The sequence below is a fragment of the Anabrus simplex genome, chromosome 2 (assembly GCF_040414725.1).
Source record: "Anabrus simplex isolate iqAnaSimp1 chromosome 2, ASM4041472v1, whole genome shotgun sequence".
Classification (NCBI taxonomy): domain Eukaryota; kingdom Metazoa; phylum Arthropoda; class Insecta; order Orthoptera; family Tettigoniidae; genus Anabrus; species Anabrus simplex.
The window spans coordinates 1,050,210,225-1,050,232,251 of record NC_090266.1 but is presented as its reverse complement, the minus strand read 5'-3'; the positions used below and the strand labels follow the sequence as shown (position 1 = coordinate 1,050,232,251).

Here is a 22,027-nt window from a genome sequence, read left to right as displayed (position 1 = left end):
ACGCACGTTATATTTATGAAGAATGGCACCGAACTTACGAAAACTTTACCTATAATCCAAGAGGAACACTACAAAAACTTCACTATATACCACTATACAAAATTCTTCTACTTCGCGCTGAGCTCTGTGTTCGTGCTGGGCAATCTAAATATTTTTCTGCTGGTATCGGAAAACATACTCTGTATGTGCCATCAATGAAATGCTCAAAAAAAAGTTATACATGCCGAAATCCCAAAAATTAAATGCATTCTTCTATATTACAATTGATTACATAAACTGGCTCTATTTTTGTTAGCAAGACGATGTGCAAGTGGCTATACTTTTAACATGTTGATATTTTTCTTGTAGTCTTTAGTGTGTGGCGCTGAACACTTCAAGTGTCAAGTATTAAAACTAACATCCCTTACCTAAGCTAGCTTGCCTGTCGCCGTAAATTGCTGTCGAGTGAGGGCCCTACAGCCCCACCCGGCTCCGAGGACAAGGGACCTTCAAGTGCATGCGTCAACCTAGCGACTTAAATTTTGCTGGGGTAGCCTCTTTCGCGCTGGCAAGGAAATCCAGCTCGCTGCAGAAGCTGAACTGCGGTAGTGCGAGCGGATTGTCGAGACAGCTGTACATGGCCTGGCTTAGATGTTCGCAGTTTTTTAAACTTTGTAAAAAGCGTTATCAAGAACAATTAAAAATGTAAATACAAAATTATTTACCCCAGCGTTGCTGGGGTAAATGGGGTTCAGTGCACGCCACTGGTTTGAAGATGGTATGATTAGCGAAAAGGACGAAGAACTAATAAATGATGACGTGCAGTCTGATACCAGCATCAATGATTCGGATGAATAATATCTACAAACAGATGGAGGACTGGCGAGTATTGGATCCAAGAAACAACAAGTATATGCTGAACCTGATCTCCCTTCAGTAAATGATCCTGTTAGCAGTAGTAAAATATGGCTCCCCAAAGCCATTACCTTGAGGGAGGTGTGGGGGTGAATGGTCATACGTGGTCTAACAAAGCCAGGTCGCATTAAGCAGCGTAATGCCATTCGCGGGTATTCTGGAAAGGTCAAGGTCAAGTTTGCTGTTCCGGTTGGAAAAGAGAAGGACGTAAAAAATGAAGCAGATGCACTTTTGTGGTTCATAGATTAACCATTTATTCAGAATATTTTAAAATACACAAATGACGAAACCGCAAGGCAGGAAGTCAATTATTCTTCAAAATCAATCGGCCTTAGACCTTGTAAACAGAGATGAGCTACTGGCTTTGTTATGTCCGTATATTTATTTAGGAGCGCATAAATAGAACCGTGTTTCTACCTGAGCTGTTATGGCATAAATTGCGTGGCTTACGAATAGCTCAAATCGTAATATCCATAAGACGATTACACTTCCTAACAAACTGCCTCAGGTTCGATGACAGATTGACCCGTAAGTTACACTCACTTAGCAATGTTTGGGAATATTTCGTCAGGAATTGTAGGCTACAGCAAATTTCAGTCCAGGAGCTAAGTGTACAATCGATGAGCAGCTAGAGGCTTTCCGGGGAAAATGCCCATTCCACACGTACAGCTTTAATAAGCCAGCAAAATATGGAGTAAAAACTGTGTAAAGATATGCGATTCTAATATTGGTTACCGTACATGCTGGCAGCTATACCATACACAAGGAGGAAAATGAAAACTAATGGGAAGGGACTTCCCGACCTTTTTTTGTTGAGAATCTGTCTTATATAATTCATGGTTCCAATAGAAATGTAACATTTTAAAACTGGTTTTCGTCTATTCCTCTTTTCAAGAAAATGTTGCAAGAGGATAATCTGAAACTGGTAAGAACCCTTCGGAAGAACAAGCCCCACATTCCACCGAAAACTTATGAATGTAAGGAAGGAGATCCCCAAACGAGTACGGTATATTTGTTTTTGATAACGACCTAACGTTTGTTCTTGTGCTGTCTAGTACGCAGCCAGGAATTGATATGATTGTGTAAAGTCTCTGACATACCTCAAATGACTGACTGTTACAACGCGACAAAAGGTGGTATTTATCTCCTTGATAAAACGTGTCGTTCATTCGATTGCGGTAGAGAAACTCAGAGATGGCAGATTGCGTGCTGAATGTAGCCTGACTTAATGGTTTCATCATCCCTTAACACAACCTCAAATTTCAATGAAACGAGACATTTTCCTGTTGACATTAGGAGGACAGTTATTCGTTACATGGCTGGAGAAACGATCTGTAATCGAAATGATCCCTAGAAATCTAAACATAACAACTGCAGCGCAGCTAGGAAAGGACCTTCAGTCAAACTCTTCAGCTCAGCACCCTTCTGGATCTCAAGGTGGATGCCATATCTGTTCGAGGAACAAGGACCAAAAAACCCACGTTTCTGTGATATGTGTAGTAGACCAGTGCGTGTTGAACACAATGTGATCATTTGCAGGGTGTGCATTGAATAAGGGCCGTGAAAAGAACGGACTTCTAGAAATACATAGCTAATAATTATTTTGGGCTCTATATAAAAGTACGCTTGTATTTTAGCTAATATGTTTAAAGTATGTTTAGTTATTTTCAATAATATATATAGAATATATTATTAACAACTTAACTGTCTTAGAATAATTGAAAAAATTCAGCTAATTATTTGTAATCAACAATGCTTGGAATTCGACTGAACCCACCGTACTCATAATGTAACAATGTGTGTACAGTACCCATCCACGGTTAACAGAGTATTATTTAGAATAGAAAGAACAAAGAGACTTGATCCCAAAACATGGGATGGAACATTGCTTACTAAGGCGTTGAGATTAAAGCCAAAATTCTGGGAGTTAATTCATACTTCCTCTGTTTTGAGTGGAAGGAACAACCACTGATTAAATATGGGTTTATATACAACAACTTTAGATAAGATGTCCGGTGTTCAAAAATTATCTAACCCTGGTATCGTCTTTATTTCTATCCCTTCCTGGTCTTTTCCCCTACTCTTTTTCTTTAGAATTTGCTTTACGTCGACCGAGCTCGATAGCTGCAGTCGCTTAAGTGCGGTCAGTATCCAGTATTCAGGAGACAGTGGGTTCGAACCCTTCTGTCGGCAGCAATGAAGATGGTTTTCCGTGGTTTCCCATTTTCACACCAGGCAAATGCTGGGGCTGTACCATAATTAAGACCACGGTCGCTAGTCCCTCCTTGTCCCATCGTCGCCATAAGACCTATCTGTCGGTGCGACATAAAGCAAATTGTAAAAAAATAGTTTTACGTCGCACCGACACAGACAGGTCTTATGGTAGCGATGGGATAGGAAAGGGCTAGGAGTGGGAAGGAAGCGACCGTGGTCTTAATTAAAGTACAGGCCCAGAATTGGCCTGGTGTGAAAATGGGAAACCGCGGAAAATCATCTTCAGGGCTGCCGAAAGGCGATTCGAATCCACTATCTCCCGAGTGCAAGCTGATAGCTGCGTGACCCAAACAGCGCAGCTACTTGCTCGGATCTTTCCCCTATTTCTTGGGGTTTGCACTTGGTGTGGATTTGGCCCAGACATACGACCGGGTGTTCTTCTTGACGTCAACATTACGTGCAGAGATATATGCACTACTGCGTGTCACTGTGGTCATTGGTAGTGAGGTGTGGAAAGGCGAACACAAAGCCTTTTTTGTTTACAATTTGCTTTACGCCGCACCGACACAGATAGGTCTTATGGCGACGATGCGATAGGAAAGGCTTAAGAGTGGGAAGGAAGTGACCGTGGCTTTAATTAAGGTACAGCCGCACCATTTGCCTGGTGTGAAAAATGGGAAACCACGGAAAACCATCTTCAGGGCTGCCGACAGTGGGGTTCGAACCCACTATCTCCCAGATGAACACAAACACCCAGAGGAATTAACTATGTGCAGTTAATATCCTCAGCCCGGTCGGGAATCGAACATGGGGTCCTCTGAACCAAAGGCCATTCAGCCAAGGAGCCGGACCGCAATTATATGCAATGCACAGTTGATTTGATAAGATGATCTGGGGTGAGAGTACCGTGTATACATAAAAATACAGCTACCTTCAATTCTTTAATTATGGTTGTCATCTACTTCATGTCTGCTCGGGTATGTGATAGTGTTCTCATATCATTTCCACGGGATGTCTATCGCATGTTGACTAGCCCACTCCCTCAGTTTTCAAAACTACAAGGTTGTAGTCCAAATGCTGCAATTTTCCGAAGCCACTTTAGAATAGCAATCAAAATATTTCGCTATAGCAATGATAAAAGGAAATATAAAATGTCGGTCTTAAGATCTAATTTTGTTCGTTTTCAATTAAATTTCATTTTCTGACATTTCTGGTACGGAAAATATTCGAGAGCTTGAAAGTAATTTCTAAAATCAATACCTAGCAGGTGGTAAATTCTAGTGTAATATGATGGCAAAAATGTAAATATTTTGCCTGAAATTCCAGACATATAACACGAAATAAGTTTGTCTTTCTTCTAGCAAACATTTTTGGACAGATGAATTTTTCCAATTGCCATAACATCAAATCACCAATCCAACGACTTCAAATTGGCACAGCACCTTCGCAAAGACCATAATTTCTATCCAAACAAAACTGCACATTCCAACAGCTGGGGGATAGGTAAAACGAAATCATACTATTCGCGATAAAAGCCTATGTACTTTAACAATCACGTCAATGTAGTCTAGTGAGAATAGTTACATTTCAGAAGGAAGAAGCTATTTATTTAAGTTTTCATTTGAATAGACGATCATTGTTTTTAAATAACTTGGAATTCATATCTAGAAATATTAACATCTTTGCGTAACATTTTGAATGTTTATGCTTGGCAAGTGGAATATTGCATCACATTAAACGTGCATAGAAATGCATGTAGATTTGTTATGCTAGGGTTTTTTCTTCAGTGCTGGTTCATGAACATGTGAATGACAATAATTATCTCATAAAAGTAGTATAAGGCACTAAAGTTCATCAGTTACTTTCAGTAGTACGTGAAGATCGGGCCGTTCTGAGTCAACAATGTTTTAAATAATCTTTCTGAACTACAACTTCGCAGCAAGGGGAAACCACATATTTAGAAATTCTCTGTCAATAATAATAATAATAATAATAATAATAATAATAATAATAATAATAATACGTTCTAGGGTCTATTTTCCCTAGAGAAAAAATTAACAATGCTCTATCTATTACTTCAATTAATAATGAAAGGCTTCTTCCAGAAAATACCGATTTGGATATTCCGTCCTTCAAAAACACTGAAAGCAAGTATACCCCGATCACAAATAAGAGTAATACGTTTATCTTTGCTAAGGAAAGAACAATACAAAGTTGTAGCGGAACATCCAGATAAAGGAAAACAATACATTATATTATGAGTGGCCAGTATATATTTCACTCACAGATCTATAATGCATACGTTTCCAAATCCCAACAATTCTTGCACTGTGGAGAGCCACCGGCTCGCCAAAGCACAGGACCAAGTGGTTGTTAACCAGCAAACACAGTGAATGACGTAAATAGGGAAGATGTTTTGCCTGCTCCATGCCATTCATATGGGAGCCCTTAGCTCTTGTATGAACCCATGGACCGGAAGTATGCGTCATAGGGACCGCCTCCTCATCCTTGCTACACAGCATGGAAGGCCGTTTAATTCGCACACGGCCAACTCATTGAGTAAGAATTCTCAGCCAGACAAAAGCCTGTCTGCCTGCTACATGGCGTGGCCACGGAAAGAAATGCGCATAAACTTACTCTACGGAAGGTGTAAGAAAACAAGAAAGCATAAAATGCAAAACAATACTTATACTCTAACTCGTTTTTGTACTACAACAGTATTGTTTAACAACTATGACGACAACTGTATTTTCTAAGGTGTAAGTACTATACATGCGACTTAACGTTACATATTCCAAGGGGGCAGTTATGCACATTATCAAGAGATGATTCACTTAAGTTAATAAAATTATCCCAGGTTAAGGAGATCATCGACCTGGGTGGCGCAGTCCATTAGGCGTCCTTCTGATCCCAATCCCAAAATAATGGGACGATAGTGGGTGAGGCTTGTACCATTTGAGGGTGTTCATATGCTATAAATCCATGTCGCCTGGCTTCCAAAACGTTAACGAACTCCTGGGGGTGGGGAAGTTCTGACTCCGTTGTCTCTTAAACTCTACAGCAAAAGAAGAGGCGTTGACGAATCTTACCACCTGAAGCTGAGGAGCGAAATCACACCAAAACTCTTCTAGGATGATGAAAATGAGATTTTGAATACTCTTCCTTTCTCAGTGTGTTTCCGGGGATGAGTGCAGGTCGTTCCGGGATAGTTCGCTTTACTAAATCACAGGAGTGGCTTATTTAGTAATACGTTTGTAATGCATATATTTCTCTAATCGTAATAGGTACAAGTCATCTTTCCTTACAATTTGTTTTACGCTGCACCTACACAGATACGTTTTAATGCACTTCTGTCCAAATGGTATAGGAAATGGCCTTAATTAAGGTGTGAAAATAGGGAAACTACCTTCAGGGTTGCCGACAGTGGGGTTCGAACCCATTACCTCCCGAATACAAACTGTCAGCTATTAGACCAAACCACATAGCTTATAAGCCAAAATACCTATACAGTATCATGTCTATTATTATTATTATTATTATTATTAATGCATTGGATTCATAAGAGTTTTTAGGTTACTGTAAAGTTATGTTATCAGTACTATTAATTTTACTAATATTATCCTCTCAAGGTAAATTAGAATCCTAGTGAAAGTGTGATGACTACCTGAAAAGGTTCTGATCTTGAGAACACTCAGCAAGATGAAGCTGAAACGAGACAGACTGGAGCGAAGAACTACCCAGCAGGATGTGACACTACTGCGATAAGCGGTATGAGACATGTGTGTCAGGCCACAATGCACAGTATGTTACCCAGCCACGATGACTAAAATATATGTTTCATTTGAGAGAGTCAATGGAATTACTACCGCGAGATTCTGTTTCAAACAAATGTACTGCAGCTCAAGTGAATGAGTCCACTTCATTGAGGACAGCGAGTCGCCCACTCGCCAGCGTGTGGTTCAGTCACACTCACACGACACTTCTCGATTTACACACCAGAGCCTCGCGAACCCCTAAGCAGTCAGTGTGTGATGCATGATTGTTCCACTAGCTTCTAAACTCGTTGCGTGTCTTGGACGTGAAGGTCACCAATATGCCAGCGAGTTTCATTATTAATTCGCACGAAAAACTTTGATGTATAATCCCATATTTCGAAAGTGCTTATTGTGCAAGGAATAACATTACCGTCACAAAGTCTCAACAATTCCCTAGGCCCTACCATTCTCATTCATGGAAATACGCCGAAATTTCTGCCATCCTACGTTAGCATCCTACCATACATAGAAAAGAAGGCAGAATAGCAAACGTCACAGCACATAATGAGGAGGACATTTTATCACTCGGATTTTTACGGCTACTAGCACCTACGATCTACTTAAAACGCTAACTATATGATGAGATACTGAACTTTGAAATCGAGTGCAATCAATTATTAGGACGGATTCTCATAACGCCTGAATTACAGTCATTAAATTAAACAATTTCAGATTCTTTCACACCAATAAGTGTACACTCTGTGAGCAATATAGAAAGTATGTAGATATTTCTTTATATGTTTATTTTATTTGGGTTTTAGCCCTATTAGCCATACAGCCAGAAAATTAATGAATATTTATACAGCAATGTATATATACAGTACATATAGCAGATACCTGAGTGAAATGGCAGTTCTATAATAAATAAATAAATAAATAAATAAATAAATAAATAAATAAATAAATAAATAGAGAACATAACTTGCGAAAGTCTTTTCCAAAACACAGATTAACTGGATGTTCTAATATTCATAAGTCATGATTTTGTATTCTCTTGTGTCAAAAATCAATACAATACAAATTTTTGGTTAAATAAGAGATATATATATATATTTTTTTTTTTTTGCTACGGGCTTTACGTCACACCGATACAGATAGGTCTTATGGCGACGATTGGATAGGAAAGGCCTAGGAGTTGGAAGGAAGCGGTCGTGGCCTTAATTAAGGTACAACCCCAGCATTTGCCTGGTGTGAAAATGGGAAACCACGGAAAACCATCTTCAGGGCTGCCGATAGTGGGATTCGAACCTACTATCTCCCGGATGCAAGCTCACAGCCGCACGCCTCTACGCGCACGGCCAAGTCGCCCGGTAAATAAAATTTAAGAACAATATAAATTATATTATCAAGTCACTATTTCTAAGGAATTCTGTTAAACTTATGTACACTGTTGTTGAAAGGAGAAAGTAAAACTGGCACGCTTGAAGTATACTGTAGATATGACGACATAGGGTCGCATATGAGATCAGTGACGTCATCCCTGGTAGATCTGAAGTCGTAGTTAGACCCTTAAAATCAATTTCTTAATAATGCGTACCTAAAAGATAAGCAGGAATGACAAATTTATGCACAAGATTGGATAAATGGAAATCGACGCTTTTTACAGGCCACAAAAGAAAGCATGGGCAGGGTTATTTCACTAAAATAATTTAAATACAAATATACATTTTATTTCATGGTGTAGACTCGATTAACTTACTGTACGCCGCTTTGCCATCAACACAAAATCCGGTGGCGCCACTTAACATTATCTCATCAATGTTGGTACTTCGAATTTATTTTTAAGGAATGTTTTAATCAACAAATGTAATTCTGAAACTGTATTCTTTAATTAAAAATACACATCACAATTGAAAATGTGAGACTGATAAAGACCTACAATAATTTGTTTTTAGAAACTTATGCTTATCTGTTTTTGCTAGCAATAACGTACATTCGAGGAAAAAGTGGCATGATAGTGTTATTGGCCTTAGTAAGTGTTATTCTTCGAAATAGCCTAGATTTCAACAAATCATTTTAGGATGAGAGGCGATATGTTCCTGAATGGAAGCTTTCAGGATGCTTAAAATCCTGCGAATGAAGGACGACCTCATGATCTGCTCTCTGATGGACAGCTCAAGATTCAACTCAACCTATCGGTCATTCGATAGGAACATCCTGATTCCGTTAGCATTTTGAACGTTACTCAGCATAACTGCAATTAGTGATTAAAATATAATACGAAAGTCAAAAGTTAAATCTCTAAAATTATTATTGCACTCCCCACCAGAACAGATGGAAATGGGTCAGTTGCACTTGAGTATAAGGCCGCTCAACATTGTATATTCCTTGATAAAACAATGACGATCAGCAAGTCTATATATTAAATGCACCTATCTTCTTTTATTTACCCTTTTAAATGTAAATCCAGCGGTTATTTAACAACACTTTTATTATATAGTCATCATAGGTTTAGACGCTAACCAATCGTCCATGAAATCGGAAGACATCGCGGTAGGTTTCGAGGGCCAACCCCATCATCAGTAAATATTGCCGCTATTTCTCATTTAACTTCAGGCAACTCAGGTTTCCTCAAACTGTTCCACAGTGCGCAAGTCAAATAACTGGACCCTACTAGCACGAGTCAAAGAATGACCTCTTCAGTTTCAATACTAGATAATGAGTAATAACAAATATAGGCGCAAGGCACCAAAACAAAATAAGCCACAGATTATAAGGTTTTGAATCCTTTTGTCCGGAATGCCTGCTATTATAATTTCACGTGGGATAAGAAAACTGGGAGTCCACAACCTATTACACTTCCAAGCGGAACATTAAACATCTTACATTTCAGCGATTTGTGGGAATAAACACGCTGAAAATAATTCAGCAGCTCAACAAAAAATGTTTATCTAAGCTAAAACGTACTCATTAGTAAAATGTCAATTCATATCCGTTAAAGGATTGCATGAATTCGGTTCGTGAAACCCAATAACCCAGGCGAAGGCGCTGGATTATTTATCACTCGTGCCACAAATCCTGGAATGTGGAACAGCCGTATGGAACCCAGACCAAACAGGACTCATCGATGAACTAGAGATGGAACAGCGAAAGGCTGCAAGGTTCGTGCTTAATGATTTCAATCCTAGAAGTAGCGTGACATGTATGATAGAAAAACTTGAGTGGGAGACGCTTGTGGCTAGAAGGAAAAGAGCACGGTGATGTGCCATATACAATACTTATACGAATAAGCCAGCTTGGGGAGAGGTGAACAGTCGACTAGAAAAGCTCTGTTACATAAGCGGGACCGATCGTCCACGTAAAGCAGAAATGGTAAATATTCGTTTGTAAATCGGGAAATTGATAATTGGAATGTATTGCCCGCAGCAGTCTAAGAACCTTTTCCCGGAAATGTAAGATGCCTCAAGAACAAACTTCAGTATCCTGTACAGTTTGCATAAATTTCTATGTAAACATGTGCTATTTAAATGTTTAGCTCAATCTACTTCAAGTCGTAGCGTTAAAGCATTGGACATATTTAAATTACTTATGAATTTGCGTATGTGATGACAATGTTAAGCTAGTAGAAAGTCACTGTATCGCTCAATATACTGCAAGACGTAGTGTTAAGACACACATTTAAGTTACCAGTGAATTTGTATGTGATGGAGCTGTATTTAGGATATTAAGGAAGTAGTAAGTCATTGTACAGCTCTATCTTATGTAGGTCGTACTGTTAACGCATTGGAAATATTGATGTTGTGTATGAATTTATATGTGATAGCGTTGTAATTATTACTGTGATACACTATTCCTTGTAATGGAATATTTTTGAAATTTTGGGTGAATTTCTAAGCGTCTAAGTTGTAATTATGTTACACTATATGCAAGGAAATACTTAGAAAAAGTTAATTTCCACCAATTTCATATTAATTTATTTACGACAGCTTTCAATGATGTTATACCACTCGCATGTCATATTTAATCGTCCTCTTTTTTTGTTCCTTGTTTTAACGTTCTTCATTTTTATTCTTTTTTGTTACCGTGATTTTTCGATAAAATTTCTTGAAATATGTGGTTTTCAGGGAATTGCTTGTTGTACTTTTGTTGTTGTTGTTTTTGTCATGTAATTTATGTTTTAATTTTACTTCGCTGTCATTCTACTGTAAATAAGCATTGCCATCGGGACATCTCCCAACTAAAATCCATTTGTTAATAATAATAATAATAATAATAATAATAATAATAATAATAATAATAATAATAATAATAATAACATACGTTAGGGTGATTTTCACATTTCTTCATTTCCATTTCTTTGAGTCCGTACTAGTTCAGCTTTGGAGCAACAGTAGCAGAGGTTAAACCACAGGAATGTCAAAAGAGCTTGATCTAAATAACCAAAACACTGCCCTGCTCTCACCTCTCAAATAGGTTTTAGAGGAGCCGTTCAAGGTGGCTCTTCCTGCTGCATATGTTCCATTCAAATGCTAATAACCAACAAAAGGAAATGTTTCATGGATTTTACAATAGACACAGAACGGAGAAATAAAAAAAGAAAAGAAGAGGACGCCAGAAGAAAACTACCACACATGCTGCTTTTGTGGTGAGACAAGGGTTCAGTTTAATTTGTTTCCCCACACATAATTTACGAAGAAGAAAAACACAAGAAATATAGTTTATCAAAATGTGGAGTAATTTGAGACTAACGCTGATTATCAGATAGTAACAAACCAGTCCTCGGTTTTTCACAAGTCGAACACGCCTCTAGAAATAATAATTTCAGCCTGGTGCAGTCCTTGTAAGGTAGACCCTTAGACGCTGGTGGGCGGCATCTGCCGTGTATAGGAAACTGCGTGTTGCTCTGGTTGAGGATAGTGTTGTGCGTGGTGCATGAGTTGCAGAAATGTTTGGGACAGTACAAACACCCAGTCCCCGAGCCAAGGGAATGATCCATTTTAAGGTTACAATCTCTGACCCGACCGTGAATGGAACCCGAGGCCTTCTGAACCGAAGAGCACTACGCTGACCTTTCAGCCAAGGAGCCGGATATGCCGCTAGAAACAAAGGCTAAAGCAGAACTTTTGCTGACACCCCACAAGGAACAATCGCGAAGAGCCTGGCGGGTATTTATCTCATCGTTTGTAAATAGGCATAAATGATCCACTAGACAGCAATAACACAAGTTCTAGCTACCCTATACTGATTCGTTCGTTTTTACTTCATCAGCAGTCCGACTCGTTGGCTGAATGGTCAGCGTACTGGCCTTCGGTTCAGAGAGTCCGGGGTTCGATTCCCGGCCGGGTCGGGGATTTTAACCTTCATTGGTTAATTCCAGTGGCTCGGGAGCTGGATGTTTGTGCTGTCCCCAACATCCCTGCAACTCACACACCACACATAACACTATCCTCCACCACAATAACACGCAGTTACCTACACGTGGCAGATGCCACCCACCTTCATCGGGGGGTCTGCCTCACAAGGGCTGCACTCGGCTAGAAACAGCCACATGAAATTATTATTATTATTATTATTATTATTATTATTATTATTATTATTATTATTATTATTATTACTTGATCAGCAAAATCTGTTCGTAATTCCTGATATTCACACTCACAGATAACAACCACTCAACCTGGTGCAACTTCCCTTGTTCAGCCTTCAGATGTAGACTTTTTTCGTCAATGGAAAACGTTTACCACACGTGTTTGTGAGCTAGTTTTACTAGACAACATTGTTATTGACCTCCAGAGCCGTAACGCTATCATCAAACTTCATGCACTTATCCATAATTAGTTCAGAGCCCCCATATTCAAAAACATGATTAAGTATCCCTGGAAGAACCTTACATTTCCAGATGAATGTGATGCCTCTGAAGTCCCTGACAATGTCTATGACAATGAAGTTTCGAGCTGCTGAACTCTCAACTGCACAAATATTTCTTTCATCCGATGTGCTTATTGTTGTTTACAGTTGTGCTTAACAGATTTCTACATCAAGACCCACAAACATGTTTACCTATATGTAAGAAGAGCTGAAATCAGTAGTATAATCATTATGTATAACCAATATAGGCTATATCTAGGCTTGTAAACATGTATAGTTACCGCTTTGAGCAGTTAAACTGGTACAATAAGCACTGATTACAGTTGAACTTTCCATCGTATCTGATGTTAAACCATTATCAGCCAGGCAAGAATGACACAGGTCACCTTGAAATAACATCTACCTTACGGTATGTCTCTCCTACGATCCAAGGAGGAGTCGGCGAAAGCTTAATCAATATCCGTCCAATAGATTTTGGGATTAGCCCGGACATGAGTACAGATACGGTATTTGCTTTACGTCCTACTGATACATACAGGTCTTATGGCGGCGATGGATTAGGAAAGGGCTAGGTCTGGGAAGGAAGCGACCGTGGCCTTAATTAAGGTACAGCCTTGTATGAAAATGGGAAACCACTGAAAACCATCTTCAGGACTGCCGACAGTGGGGTTTGAACGCACTATTTCCGAATGCAAGCCGACAACTACGTGACCTAAACACCGTAAACACTCGCTCGGTACATCTGTACAAACTTTGTCTCTTTGTAATAGTGGTATAGACAAAATATGTGCAATCACCATTGCTTAATGCTTCTAGTTATTTCAGTTCACTTTATCCTTTAATTAATCTTCACGATCTCGATTAATAGGCCTAGTACTTCCATAATCAAAAGTTTTACATGTGGCAAACATAGTTTATCTCGTTGCAAGAAATCTTACGACCCTAGTCGAGAAAACTTATTTCGTCTCTTAATTATGAGTAGTCAATGTTGAAGTTTCAATCTTCGCTAGAGCGAGCTATTCGTGTTCCATGAACAACTACGTACTTACTTGTGCTGGGAATAACATACCCGTAATGCAGTAACACTTCCTGCAGCATATTGACTACAACTACTCAACAGCTCATCTCCCACACGTATGTCAACTATAATCGCTCCAATTTATACTCTAAAACAATAGCGGCTACAAAGTTAGCAAGAGAGCATTATACGGCCTGCTCCTCTCTGAAACAGGCCACTCCCACAGATTTCTGTTCTTGCTATCTTGGTTATTACTTGCTTTAACAATAAATATTAGCTTTTACATTTTGTTTTTATTAAAGCTCTTCATGTATATATTCCAACGAAAACGGTAATCGTGGAAAAGTAAAAACTAACTTAAAATTCTTCCAACAAATTCCCACTACACACAATTCCTTCATAACAATTTTCACCTTAAATGTTGAAGTCCACACATGAGGTTCAGACTTTTAAGTAACCCAAGATCACGATCCAACACTAAAATTGAAACCCCCTATAGACCATAATTATTTCAACTGAAAATGGTAACAATCATAAAACTTTGAAGAAGTAATGAATATCCAGTCGTACGATCATATCAATTTTATTTCCATTGTTATTTCCATTATTTCCATTGTTCTGAAATCGACACTGTCTCCCAGTCTGAAACCTCTGACAAAAGATAGGGAAATCAATGATCTTGTTTTAAATATGAAATGAAGACTCATCAAACAAGTACGTACCTTAACAATAACGGAATCAAAAGAAGACATCAAATACGTACCTTAACAATAACGGGATCAAAAGAATTCTTTCTAGGCATATTGTTTATTCCAGAAGCTAACTCAATATGCGGTAATCAAAGACGACACGCATCATGAAAATTTTACTACGGCAGAACTCAGTGCATATCAAAGCAAACTGATTATCACAACCAAATCAAATCAGACAGACATGCTCTACGTCAGGAATACATAAACGAACGGGCAATTAATTTAGCAATTCAATTAAAATAGCAGTCAACTTAAATGTCTTAACTTCAATAAAATGGTTCATAAAGGAGACTGCAGTTCGAAACACCCATTAAACGCAAAAGGTATCACTGTGTTAAACAGGGAGTCGGTACAAAGGAAATCAATCAGCAATATGCTGCACATCCAGAACGACATCTATAGTCCGAAAATATAAAGTAGCTTCCCAATCATCTACGAAGTTATAAATATTTACGCTAGTGAAGTACAGAAAAGCATCACAATTTAAACATTTCTACACTACTGAAGAGACACGAAACTGTAAATTAATAGGTGACATGTTCTGTCAGCCAAGAATTAAAAAAGTTAAATATTTTGGAACAAACGTAAGTTACATTCACCCAAAAGTCTTTGTTTAAATATACCGGTACTCTCTACTTTGTTGGAGGGAGAATGTGGTGTTAGCAAGCACAATAAGCTGATATTTGCGCGAAAATTTACACCAGGTTTGAATAAGAGATGAAAAGTAATCAATTATAAAAATACTGATAATTTTTCAACTAGGCCTGTTGGTCTGCTTCAACATTATTAACACTTATGAACCCACTTAGAATTTAGAACGTAAATCTCTCTAGACTCTCACGATGTATCATACTCCTAAAGTTAAATTATTTTGGACCACATTCTGTTCATTTGTTTAACATAATAATGACATACAGATCAAGGACTAAATATGTCCTCTTGATATGACGAAACTTGTCCATATTTATGTACTGACTAATTAACGTCTGGCTATCTGATGAAACGTGATAGAGAACCGAGAAACTTCGCTACACTTGGAACTGAACCTAGGCAACAGTACAAATCATCACTTGAAAAAATGCTACGTCCATCACCCTGGGAGTGAGAGAACTCTTTATATAATATAATGAGGATATTTTGTTACTCACCAAGCAGAAAGGCCGGGTCTCTGTTGTCCTCCACTAGTGTGGTAAGCACCAGGAACAGAGGGTGCGACGTAGGCAGGCGGTCGAAGTCAGTTGTGCAGTCGTCATAGACGACCACCTCCTTGAAGGTACGTTTCTTCAACAGGTCCTTGCCCTCGCGAGTCGTGGCCAGGTCAGCCAGAGTGGCTTTACCCTGCTGGAGTCGGCGTCGATTGAAACGATCCGAACAGTTGACATTGATGGATCCACGGATATGATTCACGTTGTAAGCGATGAATGGCCGACAGTCTACCACCAGGAAGTTTCTGGTAGTCTTACTTGTGCAACGTTGTAGTTTGCGAACTAAACTGTCCGCATCCAATGGTCGAACGCGCTTCATCACCAGCGAGCGCTGAAGAGTGGCGCTCTCGGAACATGGGCTTGCAGGTAGACTCACAGACTCCAGCTTGCAGCGTTTGGGGGGCACCACAGAAGCAACCGAAGCCACAGAGGCGCTGGGACTCAGGAAACTATGATGAGGGGACAGGTCTGGTGGTCCAGGTTCGCTCAGGCTCCGGTTCAGAGCCAGTTTGAGCCCGTCCCGTGGCCTGCCGGGAGCCAAGTCGCAGCACACCAGGGCCGACATGGTGACGTCACGCCCAGCTATATCTGGACCGACGACGGCTGCTGCTTCTGCGGTACACAGAAAGGGAACATAACTGCAAAACCCTCCCCTCTTGGCATGGTTCATCCAACCACAAACATTCGCCTTTCTCCTTCACACACACACACACACACACACACACACACACACACACACACACACACACACACACACACACACACACACACACACACACACAGAGGTTACATATATTTGGACTAGAAGACAATGACATCTCAACACTGTTTACCACCTTTGCACCTGTGGTTTAAATACAAGGATAAACGTAATTATTACGTAGATTAGTTAAAAATAGAATGGCTCCTCGCCATGTTTCCTTTTGGCTTCTATTTTTATATAATGTGTACTTTTCTTTCTGACAGAAAACAAAATACAATTCACTGGATGGACAGACATGTCTGTATGGGCTAGTTAATGATAGTTTCAAATAACGCCACGTCATTTGCGAAGAAATAAATATTCCATTATTACATCAATTTCCCCCGATGGTTAAACTTGTTTCGTAGCCACAGTATCACTGGATACATAACAATGACCCTCATTCCGAGGAAATACATATTCCATTGTGCACTGAATAAGATAGCATAGGGACTATTTGCGTTTTACTTTTCTCTAGCAAGATTAAACATGACCATTCATTATCGTGAATGATACCTATTTTAAGAAACATAATTATTCTAACGGGCAAAGAACTGTATAGAGCCATTCTGCTAAACCTAATTTTTTAACGAGAGGTAGAGACATCTTGTTCATTAATATCATCCAGTTAAGTGTGGAAATGAAGATATGTTTGTTGTAATGTATTTAACATCGCACTAACAAATGTTCTGAAGAAAGGCTCCTCAACGTGACAGTAAATCTACTCACATGGGTCTGTAACATTAAAGCACAGTTGTATGTCAGCAGATCGCCCCCAGGAACCTATTCTGCAACCGTGAGCATTGGAGGCTAACGCCTATTCATTAGGCTATAGAGCCAGTCTATTGTAGTGTCTGTAGCAGTGTGTCTGTAATTATGTAGACATTGTGAGAACTGTTCCAGTTCTTGATGTGTGTGATTATTTTAGTATTTTACCGCAGCAACTGCATGGGAAAAACACACTCAGTATAGCTACCAATATATGTTCTGACCAGGAATCGAACCACTCAGGTCTTGTTTACAGGTCTTGTGATACGCGTCTTACCGCGCACAGTTATGAAGTGAATGGGGGAAATCTGTTTCTTTGCTCGGATGGCTTTAATAAAACCATAACTTGACAGGAAAGGAAAGAAGGCTAAACACCTAGAAAACTATCTATAGATATGAGAAATAATGGATATCTTGCTACAAGACGGGTTCTAAAACAATATTCATAGGTGTGTGTGAGAGAGAGGGAGAGAGAGAGAGAGAGAGAGAGGGGGGGGAGGAGTGGGGATGAATGCAATATTTCTGGAGAGGGGAGAGAAATGAATCTCTTGACTACACATGGGAGTACCAAGGGCATCAACAGATTTTATGGCCGGGTTTCAAGCCAAATTAATTAAAATTTAAGTAACATCGGATGTGGTCAGTTGGATAAGCGACTGCCTGAGTGCTTTCGGCTCTGTAATGGGCAATGAGAGGCAGAAGAAGAAATGAAGCACGCTTGTAGTTTTACGTGACTCGATATCGCGATCACAGCTAAGGGACATCCTGTTTCCAGGAGAATCCGAATCACTGGGACGCGACTTCTCGTTTCAAAAATACCACATCCATTGTACGGGATTCGAATCGTCGCCGCCTTGGTGACTCGGCTACTACGAGGGGCGAAAAAGAACTGGTCATCATGAAAAATGAAGATCCTCAGAATGTTTCCAGTCATTCGACCGGGTCAGGAATGGAATGAATGAAACCCCATCTGGCGGCGAGGATAGGAATTATGCCGGTTGCCGAAGCTTGTCGCACTCCTCTAGAGCATTGACTGACAGATGAAATGGCATTGGAGAGTGTTGTTGGAATGAAAGATGACAAGGAAAGCCGGAGTACTCGGAGAAAAGCCTGTCCCGCCTCCGTTTTGTCCAGCACAAATCTCACATGGGGTGATCGGGATTTGAACCACGGAACCCAGCGGTGAGAAGCTGGCGCGCTGCCGCGTGAGCCATGGAGGCTCTAACTGGTCATCATCCCACACTTGAACTCAGACTGAGGAGACTGAGGGGGTAAAAGAGCTGTCTACGTAAACATACATAATACAGTATGATACAACATATCTTGTACTCCGCTGTGCCGGATTGCACACCGAGGACAAAGGCATACTCCCAGTGCAAAGAATCTCGCTGTTTGTACGACCAAGTGATCCCACAGCTGGCCAGGGGTAGATTCGAAATGACTTCACTTCTCAGACATATCCATGAAGCAGCGCGCAGCGTTCTAGCTCTCACTCCAGAATGTAGTAGAATAGAGCCAACTGAGCGGGAAAGCTCCTTAAATACAAGATTCTACAATACATATTCCCAGTCGACAACAAATTAATGGAAAATTGAAACGTGAACAAGTATTATAAAATACAAATTTAGAGTTTTTATTGAATTTAGACCACTTTTAATTACATTCATCAGCTACACGGCCATCTCACGTGGTTTGCGTTTGAAACAAACGATAATAAATAACGTCGAGTTTGGGTTTGTTTTACCGCTGTCAACGCAAAAGACAGACGTTTCTTTTCAATCTTCACATAAGAACCGTCCGACGAGGTTACTCAGAGATAAAAGATACCTTAATTATTTTAAACACTGCTTCTTATTTAATAGTCCCGTTACGTAAACTGATCCTTACCGTAGATTAAAAATGTTTAGTTAACTTATTACGATTTAACACTGAACAGAACAGATAAAATCAATACCCCAATCAACTTGGCAATATTTGAAATGAGGTAGAACTAGGCTTCTTAGTTCAATTTCGTGGGTTCGAATTCATATCAGGTCAATGTTACTGTTTGAATGAGACTGAATTTTGGTAAACATGATGGGATGCAAACCAACTCACGGTCATCTCTATTCCAAGGTCATTATTAGTAGTTTATTATAATTATTTAGGCGCATACAGCACAATATTAATGAATTGTTTATATGAACTTATTCTTTTGCTACCGCTTTTTTCCCCACAGCTGTGGAGTCGCGGGTGCGAACTGCGTCGCACATGAGGATTTGGTCCTGTTTTACGGCCGGATGCCCTTCCTGACGCCAACCCTATATGGAGGGATGTAATCACCATTGCGTGTTTCTGTGTTGGTTGGTAGTGTGGTATGTTGTCTGAACATGCTGAGGAGAGTGTTGGGTCAGACACATACACCGAGTCCTTCAGCCAGAAGAATTAATCAGAAACGATTAAAACCCCCGACCCGGCCGGGAATCGAACCCGGAACCCTCTGAACCGAAGGCCAGTACGCTGACCACTCAGCCAACGAGTCGGACAATCTGTTTATATGAACACTGTATCATATTTAAGTAAAATGATTATTATTACTTGAAAATGAGCCTCTTGAGCAGTCCACGTGAGAAATAATTAGACACGATATTTTATAGGCAAGGAGTTCAATTTTACTTTGGGCCGATGACCTTAGATGTTAGGCCCCTTTAAACAACAAGCATAATCAAGCAACAACAAACAATTTTACATTACTAGTGTGAGTGTCACTTAGTCATCAAGTGAGTACTTTTTCAAGTTAAAATGCACGAGCATTGTCCAAATAACTATATGGAATTTGGTGATGTTATAGAAAGGAACGGAAAACAAATCTCGGACTTAAGTTTTAAGACTTGATGTGTGCTCGGGCTAGACGGGACGAGACGAGACTGCCTCATATGGGCCACTGAACTAAAGCTGGCCGTGCGGTTGGGAGCCCGCAGCTGTGAGTTTATATTCGGGAGATGGTGGATTCGAACCCCACTGTGTCGGCAACCCTGAAGATGGTTTTCACGGTTTCCCATTTTCATACCAGGAAAATGCTGGGGCTGTACCTTAATTAAGGGCACGGTCCTTTCCTTCCCATTCCTATCCCATCGTCGCCAATAAGACCTATCTGTGCCCGTGCGATGTAAACCAATTTGTAATAATACAAAACAAAAACAACAGAAGATAATCCAATCCAAATAGTTTTGCCAATGACGAAGATTCGACTGATTCTTCAATCTGTATTCATCTGGACCAATGGATTCACCAGGCTGATTCTTTAAAAATTCGATCTAGTTTGCTACACTGTAGTTAGGTAGGCTGAAATATTAGTGGCCTCTATACGAACAGTGAACACCTGGCTGCTTACAAACATACATAGACTGGGTATTGCACTAAGCTTAAAATTATAATTTTGAAGAAACAAAACTACAAAAAACGCGCTAAGACTGAAGTCACCGGAGAGCCACAACTATATTGGAATTTGGCTCTGTATACCTGTGGAAGGGGGAGAGGATATGGAGGAGAGCAGTATGGTCTAAAGCAGGGGTTTCCAAAAGGCGGCCCGCGGGCCGCATGTGGCCCGGGAAGCTATATCTTGCGGCCCGCGAGGGCTTTAAAAAGGTATTTTAAGAAATGTGAAGAAAATTTACGAAAAATATTATATTCTTATATCCTGTATAGACCAAAGTCAGAACTAATTCATTCTTTAATATTATCTCCCGTTTTTTAGTATTCACTTGTGCTGAATAGATTCTTTCATTTAATAAAATTAAAATCCAAACTTCACCGGAAAATGAGTCCTCACAAATACCAGTTCTAGGACTTAATAATTATAAAAATGGCTATGGGATAAATACCAATTCTTGAACTCCATGCCAACCACACTGTGGCCTTTATATTCAACGTGGCATGCAATGAATACCAAGAAATACTTTAAAAGCCATTGATGTAAGAAGTGGTTTCATTTCTTCGTTCTCTCATTGGCAGTACCGGCTGGTACAAAGTGAAAATGTTCAGGGAAGTACTCCTGGAAGTATATTGTTGGGATTTTAGGCTCTTACAAATGTGTAGCATTGCGCTCTTACCACTACTCCCACTAAATTTTCCTTCTTTTTGTTTTGACTACATTACTAATTTTAGATTGTCTATTGCTTTACTTTTTTCATTTGTCAAATATTAATTCAAATGAACTGACATTGTTGGGTGCTCTTCTTCCAAATTCAATCATCCTCGGTATGATAGCGATTATTCTTAATTTCACTCCTTTATGCAATTTTAAAATAGTGTTTTAAGCCATTAAAATTAGTAAACCAACATTTGAATTGAACTATGCATATTATTTTGTATACTGGTACATCTGTTCTATTTGCGGAATTTTACGAAAATTGGCCTATTATTAAAGTGCGGCCCGCGGTCATGCTTCAGGTTTTCAATGTGGCCCTTGAGTTCTTACTAACTGGAAACCCCTGGGCTATAGTCATTCCCGATCAGCACTAGAATCCATACTATTTTATGAGAAAAGCTCAGGGAAATTCCGTGCAAAGGATGGCCGCTGTTAGTGAGTGAATTAGATTTACAGCTTCGAGCGAGTTGGCCGTGCGGTTAGGGCCGCGTAGCTGTGAGCTTGCGTCGGAAGATGGTGGGTTCGATTCCCACTGCCCTGACGATTGTTTTCCGGAAAACCATATATAGGGCAGCCGACAATATGGTTTGAACCCACTATCTCCCGAATGCACGCTGACAGCTACGTGACGCAAACCGCACAGCCACTTGCTCGGTGGTTACATGGCCTTCGCTTCAGAGGT

At 39.8% G+C, this 22,027-nt stretch overlaps 1 protein-coding gene across 5 annotated transcripts in view; it reads right to left on the bottom strand.

Annotated features, from left to right (window-relative positions):
• The window catches only part of puc (puckered), a 200,493-nt gene that overhangs the window by 66,289 nt on the left and 112,177 nt on the right, over positions 1 to 22,027 (bottom strand). For all 5 annotated transcript variants that reach the window (XM_067141978.2, XM_067141980.2, XM_067141977.2 and 2 more), the window contains one exon: positions 15,650 to 16,318. In XM_067141978.2, the coding sequence (XP_066998079.1) occupies positions 15,650 to 16,318 (669 nt within the window). The remainder of the gene's footprint in view (positions 1 to 15,649; positions 16,319 to 22,027) is intronic.